We start from the raw sequence: 23,012 nt of genomic DNA, 5'->3' as shown, positions 1-23,012 counted from the left end.
CTAGAGAACGGAAAAAGGAGATGTTTGAATTACTGGATTATATTTCGAAAAAGGGCATATATTAGGAATGATATTCTTTTAAATAGTTCTTTGCTTCCAGGTGATTCTGTTTCTTGTTACTTATTTAAACCATTTACGTGTCTGTTTTTATTTTACCCTTTTTTTTTATTATTGAAATCTTAACAAATGGAAAAAATGAAGCACACGGCGCATTTACAAATAAATAAATCTTACCCTGCTAACAACGCAAAGAGTTCGATATTTCTCTTGATACATAATTAACGTGATTCCTTTGAAGGCATCCCCAACCAACAAGAAGTTTTTTACTGTTGCCAGTTGATGAATATATACATCAGAATCAATGAAGGCTGTCCCAACTAGGTCATTGTCTTTCAGCTGCCACACATATAACTAAAAAGAAAATTCGCCTTGAAACTTTCTGCTAATTCAAAATTTGCTTCAAATAAACGTTTTTCAAGTTACCCTCCCCCCCCCCAACCAAAGAAAAAACCGGCAAATCTTGCACCTACATAATTGCCTAATAGGTATCTGACATTTCAATTAATATTCAGAAGTAAAATACAAAAAATCTATGCTATCCGGAAGAAGTTTTTTATTAAAAAATAAAAATGAAATATTTATAGATAACTATTGCAGGGCGAAGCTGCACGATACAATTTATTTATTATATTTTCAGAAAATGGAAAGATGAGACTTAAATAAAGAAAACAAGTTTTTCAACTGAAAGTAAGGAGCAACATTAAAACTTAAAACGCAACAGAAATTATGTGTATGAGGGGGGTTGCCCCCTCCTCAACACCTCCATCTTTACGCTACAATTTTTAGGACCTTTTAAAAAGCTTCTTATTGTTCTAATTAAACGGCCCTTATGTTTGAGGAGTCATTCTTAAAGAATTGGGACAAAATTCAAACATTAGCGAAAAGAGTAAGTTATTGAGGAGGGGACAGCCCCCTTCATGTACGCAATAATTTCTGTTCGTTTCAAGTATTAATATTGCTCCTTAATTTTATTTTAAAAAAACGTGTTTCTTTTATTTAATTGCTGATCATTTTTTAAATAATGCCAGGAAATCCTGCTCCATCTCCACGCAGAAATCCCCCTCCCCACGGAAAGATCTTCTAGACACTTCGACCCCAGTGAAAACTGAAAATTCTCCACGAGTGATATAGTGTCGCGAAGAGAAATTAAGACGAATAAAAAGAATTTCGTAAAGGAACTCTGGCAAATTCTTCCAGTTTAAAATTTCCCCTGGAAAGTTCACCCACAAGAACCTTCCCTCCCCTTGGAAAATCCCTCCAGAAGAAAATTCACCCCTCCCCCATCCGAAAAATGTTTGCATACTTCCCAATAAAAAAATACTACACGTAAACAGTGGGCAAATTTTATAACTCAGACCTTTCCCCAGGGGCTGGGGAGGGGGTCATATTATCTCCCAAGGCATTATTAGAAGGCCTTTAAACTATTCTGAACAAAATAAAAATTTTGATTGGACGATTTTGGGAAAAAAGACATGGGAGGGGGCCTAGTGTCTCCAATCTTTTTGCCACTTAAAAAGGGCACTAGAACTATTAATATCCGTTAGAATTAACCCTCTTCCGATATTCTATTACCATTGGGTAGATACAATCACCTCTGCGAAAAAACAACAAACAAACATAGATCCGTCATCTTTCTTCTGGAAGAAAGTGAAATTCCACATTTTTCCAGATACGAGATTGAAACCTCTAAACCGCTGTTTTAGTTCGGGTTCTCTGCAACGCTGAATCTGATAGTGCGATTTTCATTAAGATTTTTTACTTTTAGGGTCTTTGCCCCTTTTATTGAAAAACAGGCAAATTTTCTCTGGCTCCTAGCCTTTGATGGTTACCGCTAAACTTAATGGATCTTCTATATAAGGAATCAGCAAAATAAGCCGATTCTTTTGATATATCTACTGGTATCAAAATTCTGTTTTTAGAGTTTCGGTTACTATTGAGCCGCGTCACTCCTTACTCAAGGATATTCAAAGGATAACAAAATTAGGAATGTGTCCGATCAGCCTAGACCAAAAAAGTTACCAGACATTGAAATTACCATCGGGTAGCTTCTATTGATTTACGCTGGTAAAAAATGATCCAAGTAACGAATTGGTAAAATGACTTTTGAAATATTACAAACAAAAGACGACAAATTTACCAAATATAACAGGCTGACAGAGCACTATTAGTTCTAAAGATAATTTCGTTAATCACATTGGCCTGCCATTACAAAAAAAAAAAAAACTAAAGAAAAGAAAAGCGAGAATGGGGTTTTAGAAGGCCAAAGAAAATACTGGAAATACAGATATTTCGAAAGGGTCTTCAGCGGCATAAAAACAGTTAGAAGAATACACGTTCACATTTTCTGAACATAATGTGAAGGAAACAAAGCGAATAAAAACAAACAAAACGAAAAAACCCATAAACATTTCGAAATATCCGTATTTTTTCCTCCAGTATTTTCGACGGCCTTATAAAACCTCATTCGCGCATTTCTTCTGTTTTTTATTACATTTCCGGACACTCCACAAAAAATCTATCATTCTCTAATTGTTGCAACTGAAGGCAGGAGGAAATGATTCTTAAGAAAGTTTAATCGCAGTTGTCTAGTTGCAAATGCATCTTCAGTCAATAGCAGCATATCGCAGTTGAAATATTTGTGAAAGTTGAGAAACCGTTTTGAATGAGGTGTGGTGAGACAGAACAGTAAGCTGAAGATAAAATAATTGGTGAAATAATGCAGATGTTAGTAGACCATTTTTTAAGATGTCGATGCGCAATTCTAATTCTAAGGCGAGAGTGGAAGTTGGGACAATTTTTGGAGGTACCTACCTCACCTGCCCAGAGTCTCAGGCAAGTGACCCTAAACTTGAAAAAGTGGAAATTAGCTCAGATTGCTAAACTGAGCTGAGACAATGAATAGATACTATTGGAAAATTGACTGGATACACTGGGCATTTGTGAACAAGAGCTAAAGTGAGAGAGTAGTTTGAGACAGTACTCGGGGGCGCCCACCCGCCAAGAGTCTCAGGCAAGTGACCCAAAAATTTCACAAATGTCTGAAAAATTCAAATTTCTTTCAGAATGTGGGGCTGAGCTTAAGCAACGAATAGGTACTATTTGAAAGATAAAGATGGCTTTAAACGATTGTTTGCCTGTTATTTCAAGCAAATTTATGGTCTTATGTCACTTTTAAATTCTTCTTGAGACCATAGGTGGCTTTGCCTTGTTTGCCTATTTTTGATCAGCAAGCCTATGACTCTTGGCACGTATACCAGTTCAAAAACTATCTTAACCAATGTGTGTCTAGTCAGAGGGTCATGACTAGTTTTTTCATGTACACATGCCCACCTAGTTAAACACGAGCTTTTCAATTACTTGAACTCCATGCCTTGACTTTTTTCTGTCCTACGATTACCCAGTCCAGTCTTGATGTAACCTATACAACCTATTGTAAAATACTTGATAACTTCAATTCAACCCGTCTCAGCTTTACAATGCCTGAAAACTGCGATGTTCCGATATTCTTCTTTTGGTTGTCTAAAAATTATGAAGTTTTTATAGCAGCACAGTAAGCTGAAGACAAAATATTTGGGTGGAATAATGCAGATGTTATAGATCTGTTGAAGGAACAGGCTATGAGGAACCGATGGTCTGTAATATCCTCGAGTTTTGTGAGCTTCTTGGCTTTCTTCTGTGAGGCTTAGACATTCAAATTCTACAAGGGGAATAAAAACAAGATTTATAAGAGTAGTTGAGGTTCACAAGTCAATAAGATATGACAATAAATTAATGCTTTTTCGAAACATAACAAAGGATACTGTACCAAACATAATACCCCTTAATATAACGTATCACATTAAAATATATCAAACGTTGAGCCCTGACAATTTATAAAGCTTAACACATATTTTATCAAAGTCTAAATTTTGATTAATTGGCTAAAAATATTACTATAATTTCAATTCATAGACACACTCCTTTTCTGTGGTCATCCATTTCATTTTGGATACACAAAAAAGTAAAATTAAAAAAAAAAATCAACGAAAAGAAAGAAAGACAAAATGAGATAGCGAAAAAATATTTAAAATACCTTTTGCCCTATGGCAGTGATGAGATTCCCATTAACGTGACCAATGCATGTCACAGGTCCTTTCTGTTCCTTTGAGTATATAGTTTTTAGTTTATTCTTGGTTAGCGGCTGACCTGGTTCTGGAACGACTTCTATAATGTCCATGATCATTACCTAAAGTAAACAAAATGAAACATTTTTCTGATAAAATATCGTAAACCACACATGTTATAACGGAAAAAGGATAAAGACAACATTAGGTTATGGTCAGTTTATTTTATAATATAAAATCAGTTGGACCATTTTTACTTCATTTTTGAAGTTGAAAAGATAAAAAAATAAAACACAGTACAAATTACATGATAAAATAAAATAATGAAATACGATTATTATAAAATAATTAAAATATAGAAAAATAAAAACATATTTATGAATATGAAAATTTATACAAATTATGAATATTTGTAAATGATGCAAAAACAAAATATAAAAAAAAGTATAATAAAATAACAAAATAATAAAAAGTATTTTATTTATAGTTTATTTTATAATCTGTAATGAGTTGAGCAATTTTCACTTCCCTTTTAAAATTGAGAAGATAAAAATAAAATAAAAACTACATAATAAAATAAAATGATGAAATATAATTATTATAAAATAAGTAAAATATAAAAAATAAAATATATGTATGAAAATGAAAATTATAAATTGTGATAAAACGTAAAATCAAAGAATCAATGACGTGCCATGGGTCAATTTCTTACAACGGCTCTTTTTTCCTAGGAAATCCAAAATAAACAAACATAAAAATATACGAAAAAGAATGATTTATTTGAACATTAAGAGCTAACATACACAAAATTACGGACGAGAATATACATCTCACATACGGGCTCAAATTGCGAGCTCAAAGAAGATGGCATGGTATGTTTTCTTCAAGATTTGAAGCCTCTCAGTATTGTAAGCATAAGCCTCTAATCTTAAATACACACCGTAGAGGCATTGTAAAATAAAATACATTAGCGAGTTCGTAGATAAACATGGAAGTAAAATTAATTCGTATTTGACTCTTGTTTTATATTTTTCAAAGCTACCAGTTTCAATTCAGTTAATTTTTCAATTTCTTGAAACATGTATGCATTTCCTATTCCTTTAGTGTTTATTAGACCACACTTTTGAAATGCCTTTTAATCCAATTTCTAGTCATCTTGAACAGAGGACTTCCCCCCCCCAAAAAAAAAACTAAAACAGATCCGTTTATATATCTACTTAAATAAAATATCGTACTAGAAAAGAATCAGGAGTTGAGTGAATCAAATAGTTTTTCTAACTCCTTTATTTCCATTACCCCAACATAAGTTAAACTTTATATTTGTAATTACATTCCCTAACTAAGTTCTAATTTATGAACCAGTACTAATTATTAAGTTCCAATTACCAAGTTCTCAGCATCACGGTAGACTTAAAGCGTTCTGAAAACATTTGATTTCCCTTCCAATTCAATGGGAACAAAATCCACTTGGCATTATTGTAATTCGAGGCTCCCAGCTTTTACTAGACAAATATCCTTCGTATTATAGTAGGGTGACTTATACTTATGTAGCGGTCTTACGTACTCATAACCGAAAATAAGTACTTGAAACTTCAATTGAGTCGAATAACAAATTATAAGGATAATCTCGTTCATTTTTAGACGAAGCATTTATGAGTTCTCCACATGGAATTTTTCAATCCCAGATTGGATACAAACTAAAATTTAATCGTCTTTCTATTAATTTTTGGCTAAATTTTGTCACATGAATGCAATATGTCATCTGCTTATGTTCGACAGCTTATATTTTGAAAGTTTTAGACTCGATTCATATTAATATATAGACTTCCATAGAAAGACATCTTACCCTTCCTCTGCTTACAATATCTTCACCATAGGAATAATTTGTACTTATCGCAATATAGTCTTTTCTTCCTGAAGCATGACCCTCATAGGCCAGACTAACAATCTTCAAGCAAGTAATAGTTTCCCAGTCATCCATAGTCATGCTAGCACCAGGGATTGCCTATAAAAAATAACCTAAAAAGGATCTAAGAAGATAATAAGTACAGTCTGATCTTAAACAGAGTCCTCTGTGCTTCCCTAAGATAAAATAGGGCAAGGTCATAATATTAAACTCTTTGATATTTGAACCAAATACAATGACATGATCTAAAACGCCTGCGGCTCGAAGTCACAAGGTTGCTTGAAAAATGATAGTCAACATACTGTTTTAACTACGGATAATAGTTTAACAAGTAAATACGAGGGGGAGAGGGGCTTCCGGCCCACTCCCGGAATCTAAAGTTTTTGCGAATGTCTCTGCAATTTATATATTTATAGAAAAAAATAACAATTTCTTCGTTTTTTTTTCCAAAGTTGTACAGCTGCAACATATCCTTACGTAAGTGTCTGAACTCGAGCATCTTTTTACAGTAATTAGTTTTAGTTTTGTACATGAATAAAGTTGGATATTGATTGCAGAGTGATAATGATAACCAAAAATTAAACTGTGATATAGGATTCTATGAACTTAAAAAAACAAGATGCAAGTTAATTTAATAATGATATTCTAGAACAATTGGATGGTTATAAAAACTTAGACCTGAAAAACAACCATAAGGCATATGAAAATTTAACAAGTTTATCTATTCCCTAACTTACGGGGTCAAATGGAGACTTCAGACCAAATAAGAATTGGGAAAAATTCCTTGTCAATCAAAACAATCCATAAATGCAAACACTTCATGAGCTAGATTTCATATTATATTCCCCAGAAGTTGCATGTTAACCCCGAAAAAGGAAAAGTGGTCCCATGAAAAGAAATTAAATTGTACTACTTACGTCATTAATGAAACACGCAGGTTTTGTGGAGGGGGGGGGGATTCTGACCAATTTTTTTCTCAATTTAATATATTTATTAAACAGTTGTAGTACTTAACAAAGATCCACAAACGAATTCAAGGTTTTACATAAATAAACGCGATAGTCAAAATCATACACTGAAAAGTTGCTTTTTACAGCTTTCCACCGATTGGAATTTCCAGAAGAACCTCAATAAAACAAATCTCGTAGGGACTCCAAAATCCCATTATTTAATTTTGAAATAGGCAAACGTTGAAGTTGGAACTTAAGCCTTGAGGCAGTTTAAGAATGAATAACAGACGTTGGGATAGGGATTGATTAAAAGCGGCCAACGTAGCTGCTGGACACAGTTCGGACACATTTGTAAATAGTCCAGTGTCCATGGTTGCTGGGAAAGATTCCCGGAGAAAGTAAAGCAGGCAAGTAGCAAAGTTCAAGCTACTAATTTTTGCTTAAAGTAAAATTCAAAATAATAAAGATTCAGACAACAAAACCAAAACCTAATCATATGCAGCGCGCTCGCACTGCCTAAGTAAAGAACGATGTGGGCACAATGTGTTTTTTCTCCACCCGGGCACTTCGTGTCGAAGGAGTTGTCGTAGAAACTTCGAAAAGGGGTCATTCGATTGGAAATTGGAGTGGCTAGTGCCCTTTTTAATGGTCGAAAGTAATTGGAGGGCGACTAGCCCCCCCCCCAGGCCCATCATTCCCCCAAACACATTCAATCAAAATTTTGAGACAGCCATTTTGTTCAGCGTAGTTGATTTCTAGATAGAAAATATGTTTTTTAGGAGGACACTCCCCAACAACCCTCAGGGCAAGGGTTTTAAGTTATGCCCTGGGGGCATAATGGTCTTTATAGAAGGCGTTGTCATAGAAACTTCAAAACAGGCTCATTCGATTGGAAATTCAAAGAGCTAGTACCCTTTTTAATAGTCGAAAGTGATTGGAGGGCAACTAGCCCCCCCCCGCCCATCATTCCCCCAAACACAGCCCATCAAAATTTTGAGCTAGCCATTTTGTTCAGCGTAGTTGATTTCCAGATAGGAAATATGTTTTTGAAGAGAACAATCCCCAAAAACCCTCAGGGCAAGGGTTATCAGTTATGCCCTCGGTGCATATAAGATTTTTATAGAAGGCGGTGTCGTTGAAACATCAAAACAGGCACATACAATTGGAAATTAAAAGGACTAGTGCCCTTTTTAATAGTCGAAAGTGATTGGAGGGCAACTAGCCCCCCCCCCCCGCCCATCAATCCCCCAAACACATCCAATCAAAATTTTGAGATAGCCATTTTGTTCAGCGTAGTTGATTTCCAGATAGAAAATACGTTTTTGAGGAGGACACTCCCCCACAACCCTGGGGGCATATAAGGTTTTTATAGAAGGTGTTGTCTTAGAAACTTCAAAACAGGCTCATTCGATTGGAATTTCAAAGAGCTAGTACCCTTTTTAATAGTCGAAAGTGATTAGAGGGCAACTAGCAAGGCCCCCCCCACGCCCATCATTCCCCCAAACACATCCAATTAAAATTTTGAGATAGCATTTTTGTTCAGAGTAATTGATTTCCAGATAGAAAAAATGTTTTTGAGGAGGACACTCCCCGAGAACCCTCAGGGAAAGGGTTTTAAGTTATGCCCTTGGGGCATTTAAGTTTTTTATAGAACGCGTTGTCGTGGAAACTTCAAAACACGCTCATTTGATAGGAACTTCATAGGACTAGTACCATTTTTAATAGTCGAAAGTCATTAGAGGGCAACTAGCTCCCCCCCACGCCCACCATTCCCCCAAACACATTCAATCAAAATTTGGAGATAGCGATTTTTTTCAGCGTACTTGATTTCCAGATAGAAAATATGTTTTCGAGGAGGAAACTCCCCCATATCCCTCAGGGCAGGGGTTTTAAGTTATTCCCTGGGGGTATATAAGGTTTTTAAAGAAGGCGTTGTCGTAGAAACTTCAATAAAAGCTGATTCGACTGGAAATTCAAAAGGCTAGTGCCCTTTTTAATGATCGAAAGTGATTGGAGGGCAACTAGCCCCCCCCCCACCCACACCCATCATTCCCCCAATATTTTGAGATAGCCATTTTGTTCAGGGTAGTTGATTTCCAGATAGAAAACATATTTTTCAGGAGGACACTCCCCCACGACCCTCAGGGCAAGGATTATAAGTTATGCCCTGGGGGCATATATGGTTTTTATTGAAATCTTTGTCGTAGAAACTTGAAAAAGGGCTCATTTGATTAAAAATTCAAAGCGCTAGTGTCCTTTTTAATAGTTGAAAGTGATTGGACGGTAACTAACCCCCCTCTGACGCCCACCTTTTCCCCAAACCTATCCAATCAAAATTCTAAGACAGCCACTTTTTTCAACGTAGTTTAAAGTTCGGGAAATTAACCCTCTGAGGATGACAACCCCCTCACAACCCTCAGGGCAAGGGTTGTAATTTTTGCCCTAGGGGCATATACAGTTTTTTATAGAAAGCGTTGTAGTAGAAACTTCAAACAGGGCTCATTCGATTAGAAATTGAAATGGCTTGTGCCTTTTTTTTAAAGTCGAAAGTAATTGGAAGGCAACTAACACCCCTTCCACGCCCACCATTTCCCCAAACACATCCAATCAAAATTTTGAAATAGCCATTTTGTTCCACGCAGTTAAAGTTCAAGAAATTATACCTTTGAGCAGGACACTCTGCTCACAGTCTTCAGAGCAAGGGTTATAAGTTATGCCCTGGGAGCATATAAGTTTTTATTGAAATCTTTGTCATAGAAACTTGAAAAAGGGCTCATTTAATTTGAATTTCAAAGGGCTAGGGCCCTTTTTAATAGCCGAAAGTAATTTGAGGGCAACTAGGCCCCCTCTTTCGCCCACCTTTTCCTCAAACACATCCAATCAAAGTTTTAGATATCCATTTTGTTCAGTGTTGTGGATTTCCAGATAGAAATTATGTTTTTGAGGAGGACACTCCACCACAGCCCTCAGGGCAAGGGTTGTAAGTTATGCCCTTGGGGTATATAGTTTTTTCTGAACGCGTCGTCGTGGAAACTTCAAAAACGCTCATTCGATTGAAAATTGAAATGGCTAGTGCCCTTTTTAATAGTCGAAAGTGATTGGAAGGCACCTAACACCCCTTACACGCCTACCATTTCCCCAAACATATCCAATTAAAAGTTTTAGATAGTCATATTGTTCCACGCAGTTTAAAGTTCAGGAAATTATACCTTTAAGCAGGACATCCCCCCCCCACAGTCTTTAGGGCAAGGGTTATAAGTTATGCCCAGGGGGAATATAAGGTTTTTATTGAAATGTTTGTCATAGAAACTTGAAAAAGGGCTCATTCGATTGGAAATTCGAAAGGGCTAGTCCTGTTTTCCATATTCAAAAGTGAATTGGGCAAAATTCACCCCTCTCACACGCCCACCTTTCCTTCAAAATCAATCCACCAAAATTTTAGAGAACATTTTTATTTAAAGGTGTGCAAAGTTTTGGACATTAGGTATTGGAGGATGACAACACATCCCCCCCACAACTATCTGGGCAAGGGTTGTAAGTTATCTCCTGGGAGCATGTAAGGTTTTTATTGAAATTTGATGTTGTAAAAACATCCAAAAGCGCTCACTCAATTGAAAATTGAAAGGGCTATTGCCCTTTTAATAGTTGAAAGTGTTTGAAGGCCAAATACCCTCCCCCCTCTCACGCCCACCATTTCCCCAAACACATCCAATCAAAATTTTGAGATATCCATTTTGTTCAACGTATTCGAAGGTTCTGGAAATTAGGTCTTTTAGGATGATAAACCCATCAGAGCTTTCAGTGCAAGGGTTGTAAGTTATGCCCTGGGGGCATATAAGGTTTATATAGAAAGTTGTTATTTAAATTTCAAAAGAGGCTCATTTGATTGGAAATTGAAATTGCCCTTTTTATTGGTCAAAAGTGAGTGGAGAGTAATTACCCCCCCCCCTCTTACGCCCTCCATTTCCCCTAACACATTCAATCAAAGTTTGGAGATAGCCATTTTGTTCAACGTAGTTGAAAGTTCTGGAAATTATGTATTTAAGGATGACAAACTCCCCAGACTCCCCAGGGCAAAGGTTGTAATTTATGCCCTGGGGGCATATAAGGTTTTTGATGATAGAGTTGTTGTAAAAACTTCAAAAGGGGCTCATTCAATTGGAAATTGAGAGGGCTAGCGCCCTTTTTAATAGTTGAAAGTGATTGGACGGTAACTAACCCTTCTCTCTCACCCACCATTCCCCCAAACACATCCAATCAAAATTTTCAGATAGCCATTGTCTTCAACGTAGTAGAAAGTTCTGGAAATTAGGTCTGTGAGGATAACAACCCCCCAGCCCTCAGGGCGAGGGTTGTAAGCTATTCCCTGGGAGCATATAAGGTTTTTATTGAAAGCATTGTAGTATAAACTTCAAAAGGGCTCATTCAATTGGAAATTGAAAGGGCTAGTGCCCTTTTTAATAGTTGAAAGTTATTGGAGAAAGACTAAAACCCCTCTCACGCCCACCATTTTCCCAGACACATCCAATCAAAATTTTGAGATAGCTATTTTGTTTAACATAGTTGAAAGTTCTGGAAATTAGGTCTTAGAAGATCACAACCACCCTCAAAGCCCTTAGGGTAAGGGTTGTAATTTATGCCCTGGTGGCATATAAGCTGTTTATAGGAAGTGTTGTCGTAGAAACTCAAAAAGGGCTCATTGGATTGGAAATCTAAAGGCCTAGTGTCCTTTTTCATAGTCGAAAGTGATTGGAAGGTTTGACATTTTTATAGTAAAGATTGATGTGGGTATAATGTATTATTTTTTTGTTGTTGTTGTTGTTTAGACCAGGGCACTTTGTATCGAAGGAGTTATCGTTAGAACTTCGAAAAGGGCTCATTCAATTGAAAATAGAAAGGGCTGATGCCCTTTTTAATAGTCGAAAGTGATTGGAGGAAAACTAATCCCCCTCCCACGCCCACCCCCCCCATTTACATTATGTTTAAAAAATAAATGTTTCCAAAAGATTAAATCAAAATGCACTGTGTTAATGCTAATTCCCAATAAGGCATCTCAGCAGTATCCTAAGAATGACTGAGGGTTTTATGTTCAAACTTTTGGGGCTGCTTCTGCTCTTAAAAATTAACCAAATCAAAACAGCGTAAGTGTATCCAAGCTATCAAAGAAAGTAAACAGATTTTTTTGCAAATGGTATCAAGTTTTCTATTTTAGGTCAACTAGACGAGGTATGAAACTAAATCAAACACTTCTATTTGTGTCCAGATTTTTAAGAGGGTGTATATTGTTAAAAATTGCTGAAAATTTTTCTCCAGCATACATACAGCAAGCAGAAGTATAAATCTTTAAAAAAACAAAAAGATTTAAAGCGCTATAGTCTTTTTCCCTGGATAGATAGTGTAAATATAAAACGAACAGAAATTAATTAAAAAAACTTTTTCCATACTATAAGTCTTCCAAAGAAAAGTAAAGAAGCACATTAAACAAAAAATGAACCAAAATAGTATAAAATTATGTACCATGCTTGAAACTACCACAAATCAGCATCGATAAATAAATGAAACTCAAAACAAATAGAAATTACAATAAACAACCGATTCAAACTCAAACGAGCAGAAATTATCATAAATTGGGCTCAACACCACTATGCCTTCCCAAGGCCAGAATATAATTTGCACTTTACTGAAAAAAATACAAATGAATGTGAATTGTCAGTTTAATATACATATACCGATATTTATTAATCAAAATGTTAATATAATTTGATTTATTAAAGTTATAAAAGTAAAAACATTTATATTTTTTCAGTTAAAAACCATTTAGACATGTATTTATTTAAGAGAACAGAACATAAAAGGTAATCTTAATATAATGGAGGGTTCAGATAACTCTATATTTAAGATTGTCTACAGCATAAGGGTCAGGATGGCTTCAGACAAATTTATGCAGGTTTTCAATCTGCATGATTGGAAGTCTCCATCCCGTCCACTTCAAATTTTCAAGTACAAGATTTATTAAAAAGTTATTGAACAAATCTAGAGCTTTGACATTTTGACCGAATCTTGAGATCATGCCTAAAATTTAGATTACAATCCAAAATTATAGTTTTCACCCAGAAAATCTGGAAAAGGAGAATTTCCAGCAGATTAGTATTGAAAATATCCCTTCTACCAATAAAAAATTCGAAAATAACAGAAATCGGTAAATTGAGTAACATACATTTTCTGAGTGGAATTTCCATCTTGAATCAGTTAAGCTTATTTTTCTATATTTCTTGATTACATAGAAGAATGGAACATCTTCTGCACTTCTTAAACTCGCAGACCTCAGGAACAGGACGACAATATAGTATATATTTTTTTCTTTTTGCTACAAAGGCCTTCTTTTCCTTATTTTTTTTACCAATTTATTTATTATTTCTTGGTATAAGCTAGAGAAAAAAAAAACTATCTAAGCAGTATCCCCTGAAACCTAAAATTCAAAAATGTTTCGGTTTGTTTTCTTATCAGAAGGGTCAAATCTATGATTTGAGTGCTGACTTTACATACCTCCCATGTCATTGGTGAGAAAAGTTGAACAGCAAATGTTTCCACTGAAGGGAAAGGGAATCTGTCATCTCTCTCTTCGGTGCAAAGTTCCTAAGAAAAGAGAGTACAAAAAAGATGTAAAAAACATGAAAGCATAACTTTATCCAATCTTTTCACATCATTACTATATACTTAAACTTAAATTATGTTACTCTTTTTTATCCAAAACTTTACTAAATAAAATCCTTGCATAGGAAAAGACATTATTTATAATTACTTTTTCATTGCAAAATCATTGTTTCAAATACCAACAAAATTGAGATTTTTCTTCAAGACATTGACATAGCTATCAAGATATGCGAAAGGGGAATGCATTTACCGTTTCCAAGTAATACATTTCGTTTTATTTTTCCTCGGATAGGGTGACAAAAAACACTTAAAAGGATTTGTAACCACTACTTTGTAGCGCTTACCATGCTCAAAGAAATAAAGTTATATTTCATTTCTGAATACCATCCATTAGGCAAGGCAACATTTAGATATATAATGAAGGTGGCAAATAGCTACCGTCAACTTAACCTTATTTTTATGGATGGATGGATGGATGGATGATAGACTATCTATCAACAAGTTAAATGACATCATTTTTATACAGTTCTGAAAAAGGCTTATGACAGCTTTGTCTCTCGCTCAGACTTTTAGATCTTGACTTTTTCTCCAATTAGCCATGGCTCTTAACTTTTTATTTATAGTGCATCAACTTGACATTATATTGCGATGGAAACAGAAAAAAAATAGAAAAAAAATACCGCGAAAGAGAAAAACAAAGGTTGACAGAGGACGGGATGGAGAGGGAAAGAGATAGGGGAAAAGAGAGAAGGGGAGTAAGAGAGAGATGATGGAAGAAACCGAAATAGAGAAAGAGACAGAGAAAGACAAAGAGAGTGGAAAGGGAGGGAGAAAGATAGGGATGGAAACTGGTCTTTAATAGAATTAATCTAAAGAAATTTGTGCCTTACCTTATCGTCACCGTTGAAACGGTAAATCTTATTTGTCGTTTGTGTTTCACTTGTCGAAACGATGTAAGTTTTTGTCTCCAAGTGGTAGCCAATCATGTGCGGGGTGACACGAAGAGGGACTTTTCGTACAGGCCAATCAGCATCGTACACAAGATGAGGGGGTAAGATAGCAATTCGCATCTCTTCCTGAAAATTGATAATTTGGTTCTCGTTTACACACGTTTGGACAAAAGTTCTTAATCTTAGGCAATTTTTTTTCTCTCAGATAATCCCTCAGTTTAATTCTTTTGTTGACAACTTTAGTTTTTCTTTTTCAATGAGTTAGCCTAAGTACCATGCTTAAGGAAAAAAAATAATAGAAAACTTCAATAACTTTTGAACAAAGTTCAATTCTGTTCCCTTCAGTTGTTGATCCATGAATTTTGGGTTGGGAGACTTCTGTCAGAAATCTTCTATTTAGCTGGAATTGTTAATACGACAAATTGGGCAAGCTGTATTTACTGACACACATCAAATGATCTTTAAGCAGGGTCTGATAGGAAATAGTACAAGATAGCCAAGCCCATATTAAAACAATTAGAGGTCTTCTTAGAAAAATAATACTAATAAAAATTGTAATTTGATAATAAAAAAAGGAAAAGGCTAGATAGACAGGTTAAGCTAAATAGGCACAAATAGGCCGAAAATACCGGAAGAAGATTAAATAAAATTAAAAACGAAGGAATTAGATTACACTTGGTAGACCAAAATAAGAATAACATTTACACAATAAAAAAAAATCAAACAGAAGTAAAAGCAAAAGTTAAAATATAATTAAAATTTTGAACGTAAGCAAAGAAAAATGCGTAATAATGAGCACTGAAAGTTACGGCAAAATTAGAGCTCAAAGTTGAAATACTTTAAAACATGCTAGGACCATAATAGGAGCCTTAGCGTAGCTTACTGGGGGAGGGGCTAAAAAATCACAAATTCTGAGGTTTACAGGTATACAGGTTCCTACAGGAAAGGAGGCTTTCCCTATGAAATGTTAGATTGTTCATCATTGAAGTCCAAGTGCTAGAAGGCTAGAAGGGCTCGCAGACAAAAAGATAGTTCAACACCGAGAAGGAGTGCACAATCTGTGCATAATTGTGTGCATATAAAATAAAGTAAGGTTACACTCCCATCCAAGTATATGTTCGTTGTAACATCAATTCATTTTTTGGACTTTATTTTTCTTGTTAATATTCTCTGTTCTCTCTTCTGTAAAATCTTGAGAATCACTTTCTAAAACACGAGTATATCTTAAGATATGACGAATGATAATAATGACAAGACTGTCATATATTATCTTGTCATCTTGTCGTCTAGTCTTGTCATATACTGTCATACTGATTCGTCTGCTGATTTATTGACTCCAACTATTGTTTGAGATTCAAAACCTGTACTTTGTTATATATCTTTGTTATATTTTTTTCTTGCTTTGTAGTATTTTATCGTATTTTTTCTTCTTTATTTTATGTTCCAGAAGAACCATGGCAAATAAAGAAAACAAACCTTTTTGTTAAAATAAAGGAAGCCTGAAACACAATTGACGTTGTTCAATGGGGCAAACGCAATGATGGAGCCATCAACTGGCATGGCATGAAAACGTAACTCTCCACGACCAGTCATAAACATCCAATGGGGATAATTCCCAGATAAGAATACCTAGAAAGAAAAATATTGAATACAATTTAATTTAAAGTTATTTTTATTTATTTATTTATTAATACCGACAGCGGTAAGCTATACAAAAAGCTTGTCGCACTAGGGAATAACATAATAAGGCAACGATAGATCTTACTTTACAAAATATACACACAACAGAAATTCCCTATAAATATACATGAAAACACATTTAAAATGGATCTTGAAAGGACCGACTGTGAAAATTCGTAGAAGCTAGTTTTGTTTTGAAAGTGTGGATTGTGAGAATATCAACGGTCTCTGGCGGAAGTGCATTCCAAGGCTTGCACACACGGCTGGACAGTGAGTTCTGACCTAATCTTGTACGTGGCCGTGGTGGGTGAATTTTGTGCTGGTGTTGACGGGTGGTGTTGTATCCTGAGAAGGCAAAGAAGTGAGATGGGGTGATATTGTCAATGTTCTTAGCGACTCTGAATGTATTTATTAGGTCACCTCTATCACGCCTGAACTGAAGACTGGCTAACTGTAGTCTCTGCATTCTCGGCTGGTATGGCAAATGTCTCAGATAAGGTACGAGTTTAGTTGCCCTACGTTGAACTTTTTCAATCCATGCTCGGTTTCTCTTGTTAAGGGGAAACCATACTGACGAGCAATACTCAAGTATTGGGCGGAGAGTTGAAACATAAAGTGATATGAATGAACGGAGGTTAAATCTGGAGAACGTGCGTTTTAAGCGCAACAGTTGGTAGTTTGCCCGATGGATAATCTCCGACACATGTTTATCAAACTTCAGGCATGAATCGAAGCAAACCCCAAGATCTCTAATATACTCAACGCTTGGAATTCGTTTTCCATCAAGGAGGTAAAGGTAATATTGAGAAGGTCTACGAAGATAATGAACAGTACTGCACTTAGTCTCGTTAATGAACATACAGTTTGCTATGCACCACTGACGCAGAGCATCCAAGTCACTTTGGAGCAGTGAAATCTCTTGTTCATTCAGTACTGATCTGTACAGCTTCACATCATCCGTGATCATTTTTACAGTCAAGTTATTAACAACAAACGGTAGATCGTTAATAAAAATTCAGAAAAGTACAGGCCCTAGGCAACTGCCCTGCGGAACTCCACTGATCACAGGTGTGGAATCTGATAGGGCTTCTCCTACAACAACCTGTAGGGTTCTGTGTGTTAGATAATCTGTTATCCATGCAGCAGTCCGAGAACCAATCCAGTATCGTTGACACTTCTTAATCAGAAGTGAGATAGAAATTTTGTCAAACGCCTTAGAAAAGTCAACATAAATGCAATCAAACAAAACCCCCCTATCCGCCATTGAGTGAAAGTCACCGATGACTTCCAGAAACTGTGTATTACAAGAGCGCCGCTTACGAAACCCGTGTTGGGCTGGATGCCACATATTATTTTCTTCAAAGTATGACTGTATTCTACAGACCAGGATTTTTTCCATAATTCGGGAAAAAATGGACATATTCGAAATCGGTCTGTAGTTGTGAAATTGGGATTTGGAACCATTCTTATAAAGTGGCGTAATGACCGCCTTTTTCCAGGCTGAGGGACAGACTCCAGACGAAAGACACAGATTAAATAGGTACGGGAGTGGCTCTGCCAGAACTGGCGCAAGTTCACGCAGCCTCTTGTTAGAAAAGCTGTCGATGTCGGGCGCCTTTCCTGTATCTAGTTTCTGAAGTGTCTGATAAACCTGCTGAAAGGTAAAATCCGAGTCATCGAATTCTTTTATTAAATTTGGAGGAGCGAATTGAGGGTCTGTTACTACCTGTGTTTGTGTGAAAACTGAAGCAAATAGTTTGTTGAATTGTTTTGATTTTAAATGATTACCATCTATGTGTGCAAGAGTGTCAAGGTCTATGAATGAAATCCATGATGGAGACTGTGTGTTTTGGATTCTTCTGACATGCTTTCAGAATTTTTGGGCAAGTGTGAACTAATAGAATCACATTAGCCTCCACCTCCTGGTGGTTCATTCTCAGGAATTTGGTTCCTTTATTTATCGCTTTTTTGTATCATAAACATGAATCTGCGGTTTTTATTTTTACGTGTTAACGCCATATATAAGCTTTTTACTTGAGCATTTGGATAATATACCGAGGAAGAGTTTGTCTTTTACTCTGGTACTGCCTACTAGTAAACACTGGTACATATCAATCTTGACCTTCCTTCAGCTCCTGCCTAATAGATTCAAAAGACGCATCAGTGGTAGCATTGAACTGTTTTAACTCACCTGGGATAGAGAGAGAAGAAATAAAATCACGAAACGCTACGTAATTTGCTCTACCATTTAGGTCAACCTTTAGGAGTTTCAGCAAAATTAGAAGAAAAATCAAAGAAATTGACATGACTACATGATCACTTTTTCCTAGTGGCGGTAAAAATTCAATACTATTGACATCCTCGGGAGATTTCGTGATTACAAGATGAAGCACTGAAGGTTTTGAATCAGCTCGTAAATGAGTGGGGTCTTGAATATGTTGGTGCAAGTAGTGGTCTTGTAAAGTTTGAACGAACCAATTCTCAAACGACTGATCTGAAAGCTGTGTTGTGTTACTCGTCCAATCAATATAAGGCAGATTAAAATCACCAACTACTAACAACTTAGAACTAAAAGACGAAACAGAAGACAAGAACTGCAAAATATTTTCATTATTACAAATTGACATTTCATTAACACTAGGACTACGATAAACTGCGAAAATTTGAACAGCGCTTTTGGAACCGGGCAATTTCACATCGATAACTAAGCATTCACTAATATTTGATGCGACTGGTTCATTAACTTCCAAATACTTCAGTGAGGTATGAACATACACGAAAATACCACGCTTATAGTTACTATTTACAACAAGGTTATACTCAAGCACTTGCAGAAAATACACCTCCAGCTGTAAGCAGCTTTTAGGCAAAGATTCTGTAACAATGATGACATGAGGCTTATAGACTGATATGAGAGCTAGAAATTCATCAAATTTTGAAGATAAGCAATCCGCGTTCGTATAAAGCACAGAAAGTTCACTACATGTTTCCACCACAAAAAGGATTTATTTCTAATATTATTAGTAAAATTCCCAACAGAAAAAGAAGAGTAACACGGATCAACTTCGTCTCACTGTTTGAAAGCTCGATCCTGGTTTGATGGGTCCCGTTTATTTGTTTATGGGTGGTGGAACTTGGGAAGGAGAATTTAAAAAATGATAAAAAACGACTCATCGACTCTACCAAAGAACCATATAAAATGCGTAAAAAGTTAAGTGTTGGGAACAAAATATACATCTTTTTTTAAATCCGTCCACATTTTATATTAAATTTCCTGGGATCCTTAGTGGTCTGACAAAGCATGCCTATGATATTGCAGAGATAGATAAGAATCTGAGAATAACTCCCCCCAAAGCACGTACCTGAGAGTAGATATCTATTTTCTCCCTTTCAAAATAGTCCGTAAGTCGGACCCCTCTTTTTCTCAATCATGACTGACAGCCTGGCAAAGCAATTTCATGACGGATGGACATTTCTTGACAGCCTTACGATCGTTGAAACTTGCCAAGGAAATTTAAGGGAAGATCTTACGAGAATCCTCAACGACACACAAGCCTCAAATTTAGACATTAGAGTAAACTCTTCTAAAACCCCTGATAATTCTAATTTGTTTCTTTTAGTCCCTGCCCCCCATTTTTAATCCTATCCATCCTGAAATTTTCCTGTCCTCATTTAAGTTGCTTAGCGTGACAATTTCTTCTAATTTAAAGCTGGGTATCAATGTTAAAAATATCATCCATACAGCTAATGCATCTATCTCCATCCTTAAACTTCTCAATAAATTTGGCATCTCCCCTTTCCCTTCTTTATGGATTTATGCTTTCTTTGTCCGTCCTCGCCTCAAATACGCTTGTCCAGTTCGGCACCCTGGCATTTCCAGGGAAGAGTCAGATAAAATTGAATCTATTCAAAAAAGAGTTCAGCGAATAATTTTCAAAGAAGATAAAGCTTCATATTCAGTCCTTCTAACAAAAGTTGCGTTAGAAACGCTGAGTACAGGAGAGGCAAGTCGTATCTCCATTAAAAAAAAAAATGCAACGAAAAACCCTCCCAAGGGATGCATTTTCCCTAAGAGATACCCAGATTGCCGCGCCCAGATTTCGCCCTCCTCGAGCCATTTTCGAGCCTGTTCTTACTTTGTCTCCCATTCAATCCTAATATGAAAAAGTATTTGCCCTCTGGAAAAAATATAAAAAAAAATTCCTCTAGATTCCCTCTTTTTATTTTTTCGTACAGGCACTACCAATGTTTTGTATTTGTTTGCTTGTGTGTTTTTTCCTTCTTTTTTTATGTCCCTCTTACTTTTCTTATATTTATATATTTTATTTGGTTTATTGAGTTGTACCTGTTTTTACTTCTTTAACAATTTTTGACTAACCTGAATTTGAATAATGACGAATAAATTGATTTCCATTCTGATAATTTTAATTTTAGCACTCTTTTGCAAATTTTTAGTTTTTTTGCTTTTAATGATTTTTGTTTGTCCTGTTTTTATTATTTACTCCAAAATTAAAATTCGCCTCTCCGGAGCTTGTTATAGCAATTTTTTAAAATAAATATCCTATCTTATCATCAGCCAGTCAGCAGGGACTATCAAAACATTTGACTCATCTATAACAACACTCATATAAAATTAGTATTCCTTCTCCGTGAGCTGATAATAATAATAAAGTAAAATAAAGGGAACAGAAATAAATGAAGACAAAAAAAAATTCAGCACAGTGTTACCAGATGTCTGGTTTAAAGTTGCGCCGCTATAAAAGTGAAAATGCGCCGAAAGCATAATTTTCCTACTGGAAATGCGCCAAATGAACAATTTTCCAAAAATTCTATGCGTAACCGCATCAAAAAAGCGCCCAAATGCACCCCATCTTCAACACTTCAAGTTTAGTTGAACATACTCAAGTTTTGAGCACTGGCCTATGGTTAACACAGAAGGCTATGCAGGGTAAGCATACTCAAGGCAAGGTTTTGCATAAAAGCAATAAACTGTTTTGCGCATTTTATTGCTTACGTATAACACAAGATTGAGGTAGAGGAGGACTAGGCACAGTCGTGATGACCTCGGGTGGATTTATGCTGTGACAAGCTGTTACTAGTAGCAATAAGTACCTATAGTGTTTACCAGAACTGAGGTAAAAAGAGTAACTGATTGTAACATAACACGCACAGGCTATTTTTATCGGCAATTTTCACCACCGGCACTTCTTTTGAGTCTAAAAAGCCTTCAAAGCCTACGTAATCCATTTTATGAAGAAATAGAAATTTGGGATATGCAAATTGGAGTTACGTTGAAAGAACTTGGCTTGGTTTTAATTTTCAGGTTCTATCTAATTTTTATTAAATCAACTTATTTCTACGCATATTGTCGACAAATTACATTCCAGTCTAACAATTTCCAAATAAAATGCAAATAATTCCTACATTTTAAGCTAATACACTTATGGAGACCTTTTTTTTACCAAGTTAGATTAGGAAAAGCATTTCAATTAGGAAAAACGTCTATTAGCTTCACCCGACTATCGGGTTAGCGACCACCTCGGTTTCCATATGAAACAACCTATGACATTCTTAGAGGAGAAAAATTTACACTTACTCCACTGTAGCCATTTACGTTAGCAAAATAATGGTACTGCTGGATTGTAAAATCATCTTTTCCAAATTGAATGTCCTGGTCTGGTTTCCTCCGGGCTCTATAAAAAGAAAAATCTGAAGGCCACATATCGAACCAAAACTAAAATTATTTACCTAGATCTAGCAAACATACAGCTTATTGTGTTTTTAGTTCGATTTATTTTTATTCTTAAGGCTCTTGTTTTCTGCGTTTTTTAGGCAAATGTAGGAACAGAAAATAAACAAGAAAATAAATTCATATACCAGTTTCGCTACCTCTTTATGCACGCATACATACATACATACTTATAAAGAAGAAGTAGAAATGTATCTAAGCAGTATTTTATTTTTTCCATCATTAAGTATTTAATTTTTTTCCAGTTGGGATAAACTGATCCTATTTAAGCATAATTCTATATTTTGGACGACAAATCAAACAGTAAATCGAGGATACTAAAGTATTTAGGAGTCCGGTTATTGAACTTAAAATTAAAGATTGCCAACTAGTAGAGTCTAGAGTTAATCTAAAGCTGAATCAAAGGAACCTTCTCGGTATTTATGACGTTAAAAGACTCCAGGGTGAGAATTTGATAGAAATGTTCGAGGAGCGGTTGGATATGAAACCGAAGAGTTTTGAATTTGATAGTATAAAACATTGATGGAATAGTCATAGGGAAATAGTTAGCGAAGTAGCAGAAGATGTATTAGGGAGGAAAGTTAAAATAGCAGCTAAGAATACTAGCAAATACGCTTGAAGCTAGATAGAATAGAGAAGACATCTGTACAAGAAGTTTCTGAGCGATAGATCTTACGAGAGTAAGAAAAAATAAGGGAAGTAGAGAAGGTATTCAAGTGTGAATTGGTCAAATAATATATTGTGATGAGGAAAGTCAAATAAATGCCCTGCTACAGCTGATTCAAACATTTTTAGTTTTTGATAATATTTTACCGAACAGTCAATGGCATTTTTATGTTGCTTCGATCTATAATCAAATATAATCAAAAACCAGAAACACTTGAATCAGCTGTAGCAGAGCATTTATTTGACTTGCCTCATCACAACATATTATTTGACAAAACACAAAATTACAAAGCT

At 35.6% G+C, this 23,012-nt stretch overlaps 1 protein-coding gene across 1 annotated transcript in view; it reads right to left on the bottom strand.

The window, feature by feature from the left end:
* LOC148946199 (cleavage and polyadenylation specificity factor subunit 1-like) overlaps positions 1-23,012 on the bottom strand; it is a 93,579-nt gene that overhangs the window by 9,358 nt on the left and 61,209 nt on the right. Inside the window, exons 9-15 of the mRNA XM_089097864.1 lie at positions 21,900-21,996; positions 16,100-16,252; positions 14,564-14,749; positions 13,566-13,655; positions 6,010-6,168; positions 4,133-4,285; positions 235-411 (exon numbers count right to left, since the gene is read on the bottom strand). Coding sequence (XP_088953990.1) covers positions 235-411; positions 4,133-4,285; positions 6,010-6,168; positions 13,566-13,655; positions 14,564-14,749; positions 16,100-16,252; positions 21,900-21,996 — 1,015 coding nt within the window. The remainder of the gene's footprint in view (positions 1-234; positions 412-4,132; positions 4,286-6,009; positions 6,169-13,565; positions 13,656-14,563; positions 14,750-16,099; positions 16,253-21,899; positions 21,997-23,012) is intronic.

The sequence above is a fragment of the Artemia sp. Qi Xiang Cuo genome, chromosome 12 (assembly GCF_049724085.1).
Source record: "Artemia sp. Qi Xiang Cuo chromosome 12, ASM4972408v1, whole genome shotgun sequence".
NCBI classification, from domain to species: Eukaryota; Metazoa; Arthropoda; class Branchiopoda; order Anostraca; family Artemiidae; genus Artemia; species Artemia sp. Qi Xiang Cuo.
This window is presented reverse-complemented; position numbering and strand designations above follow the sequence as displayed.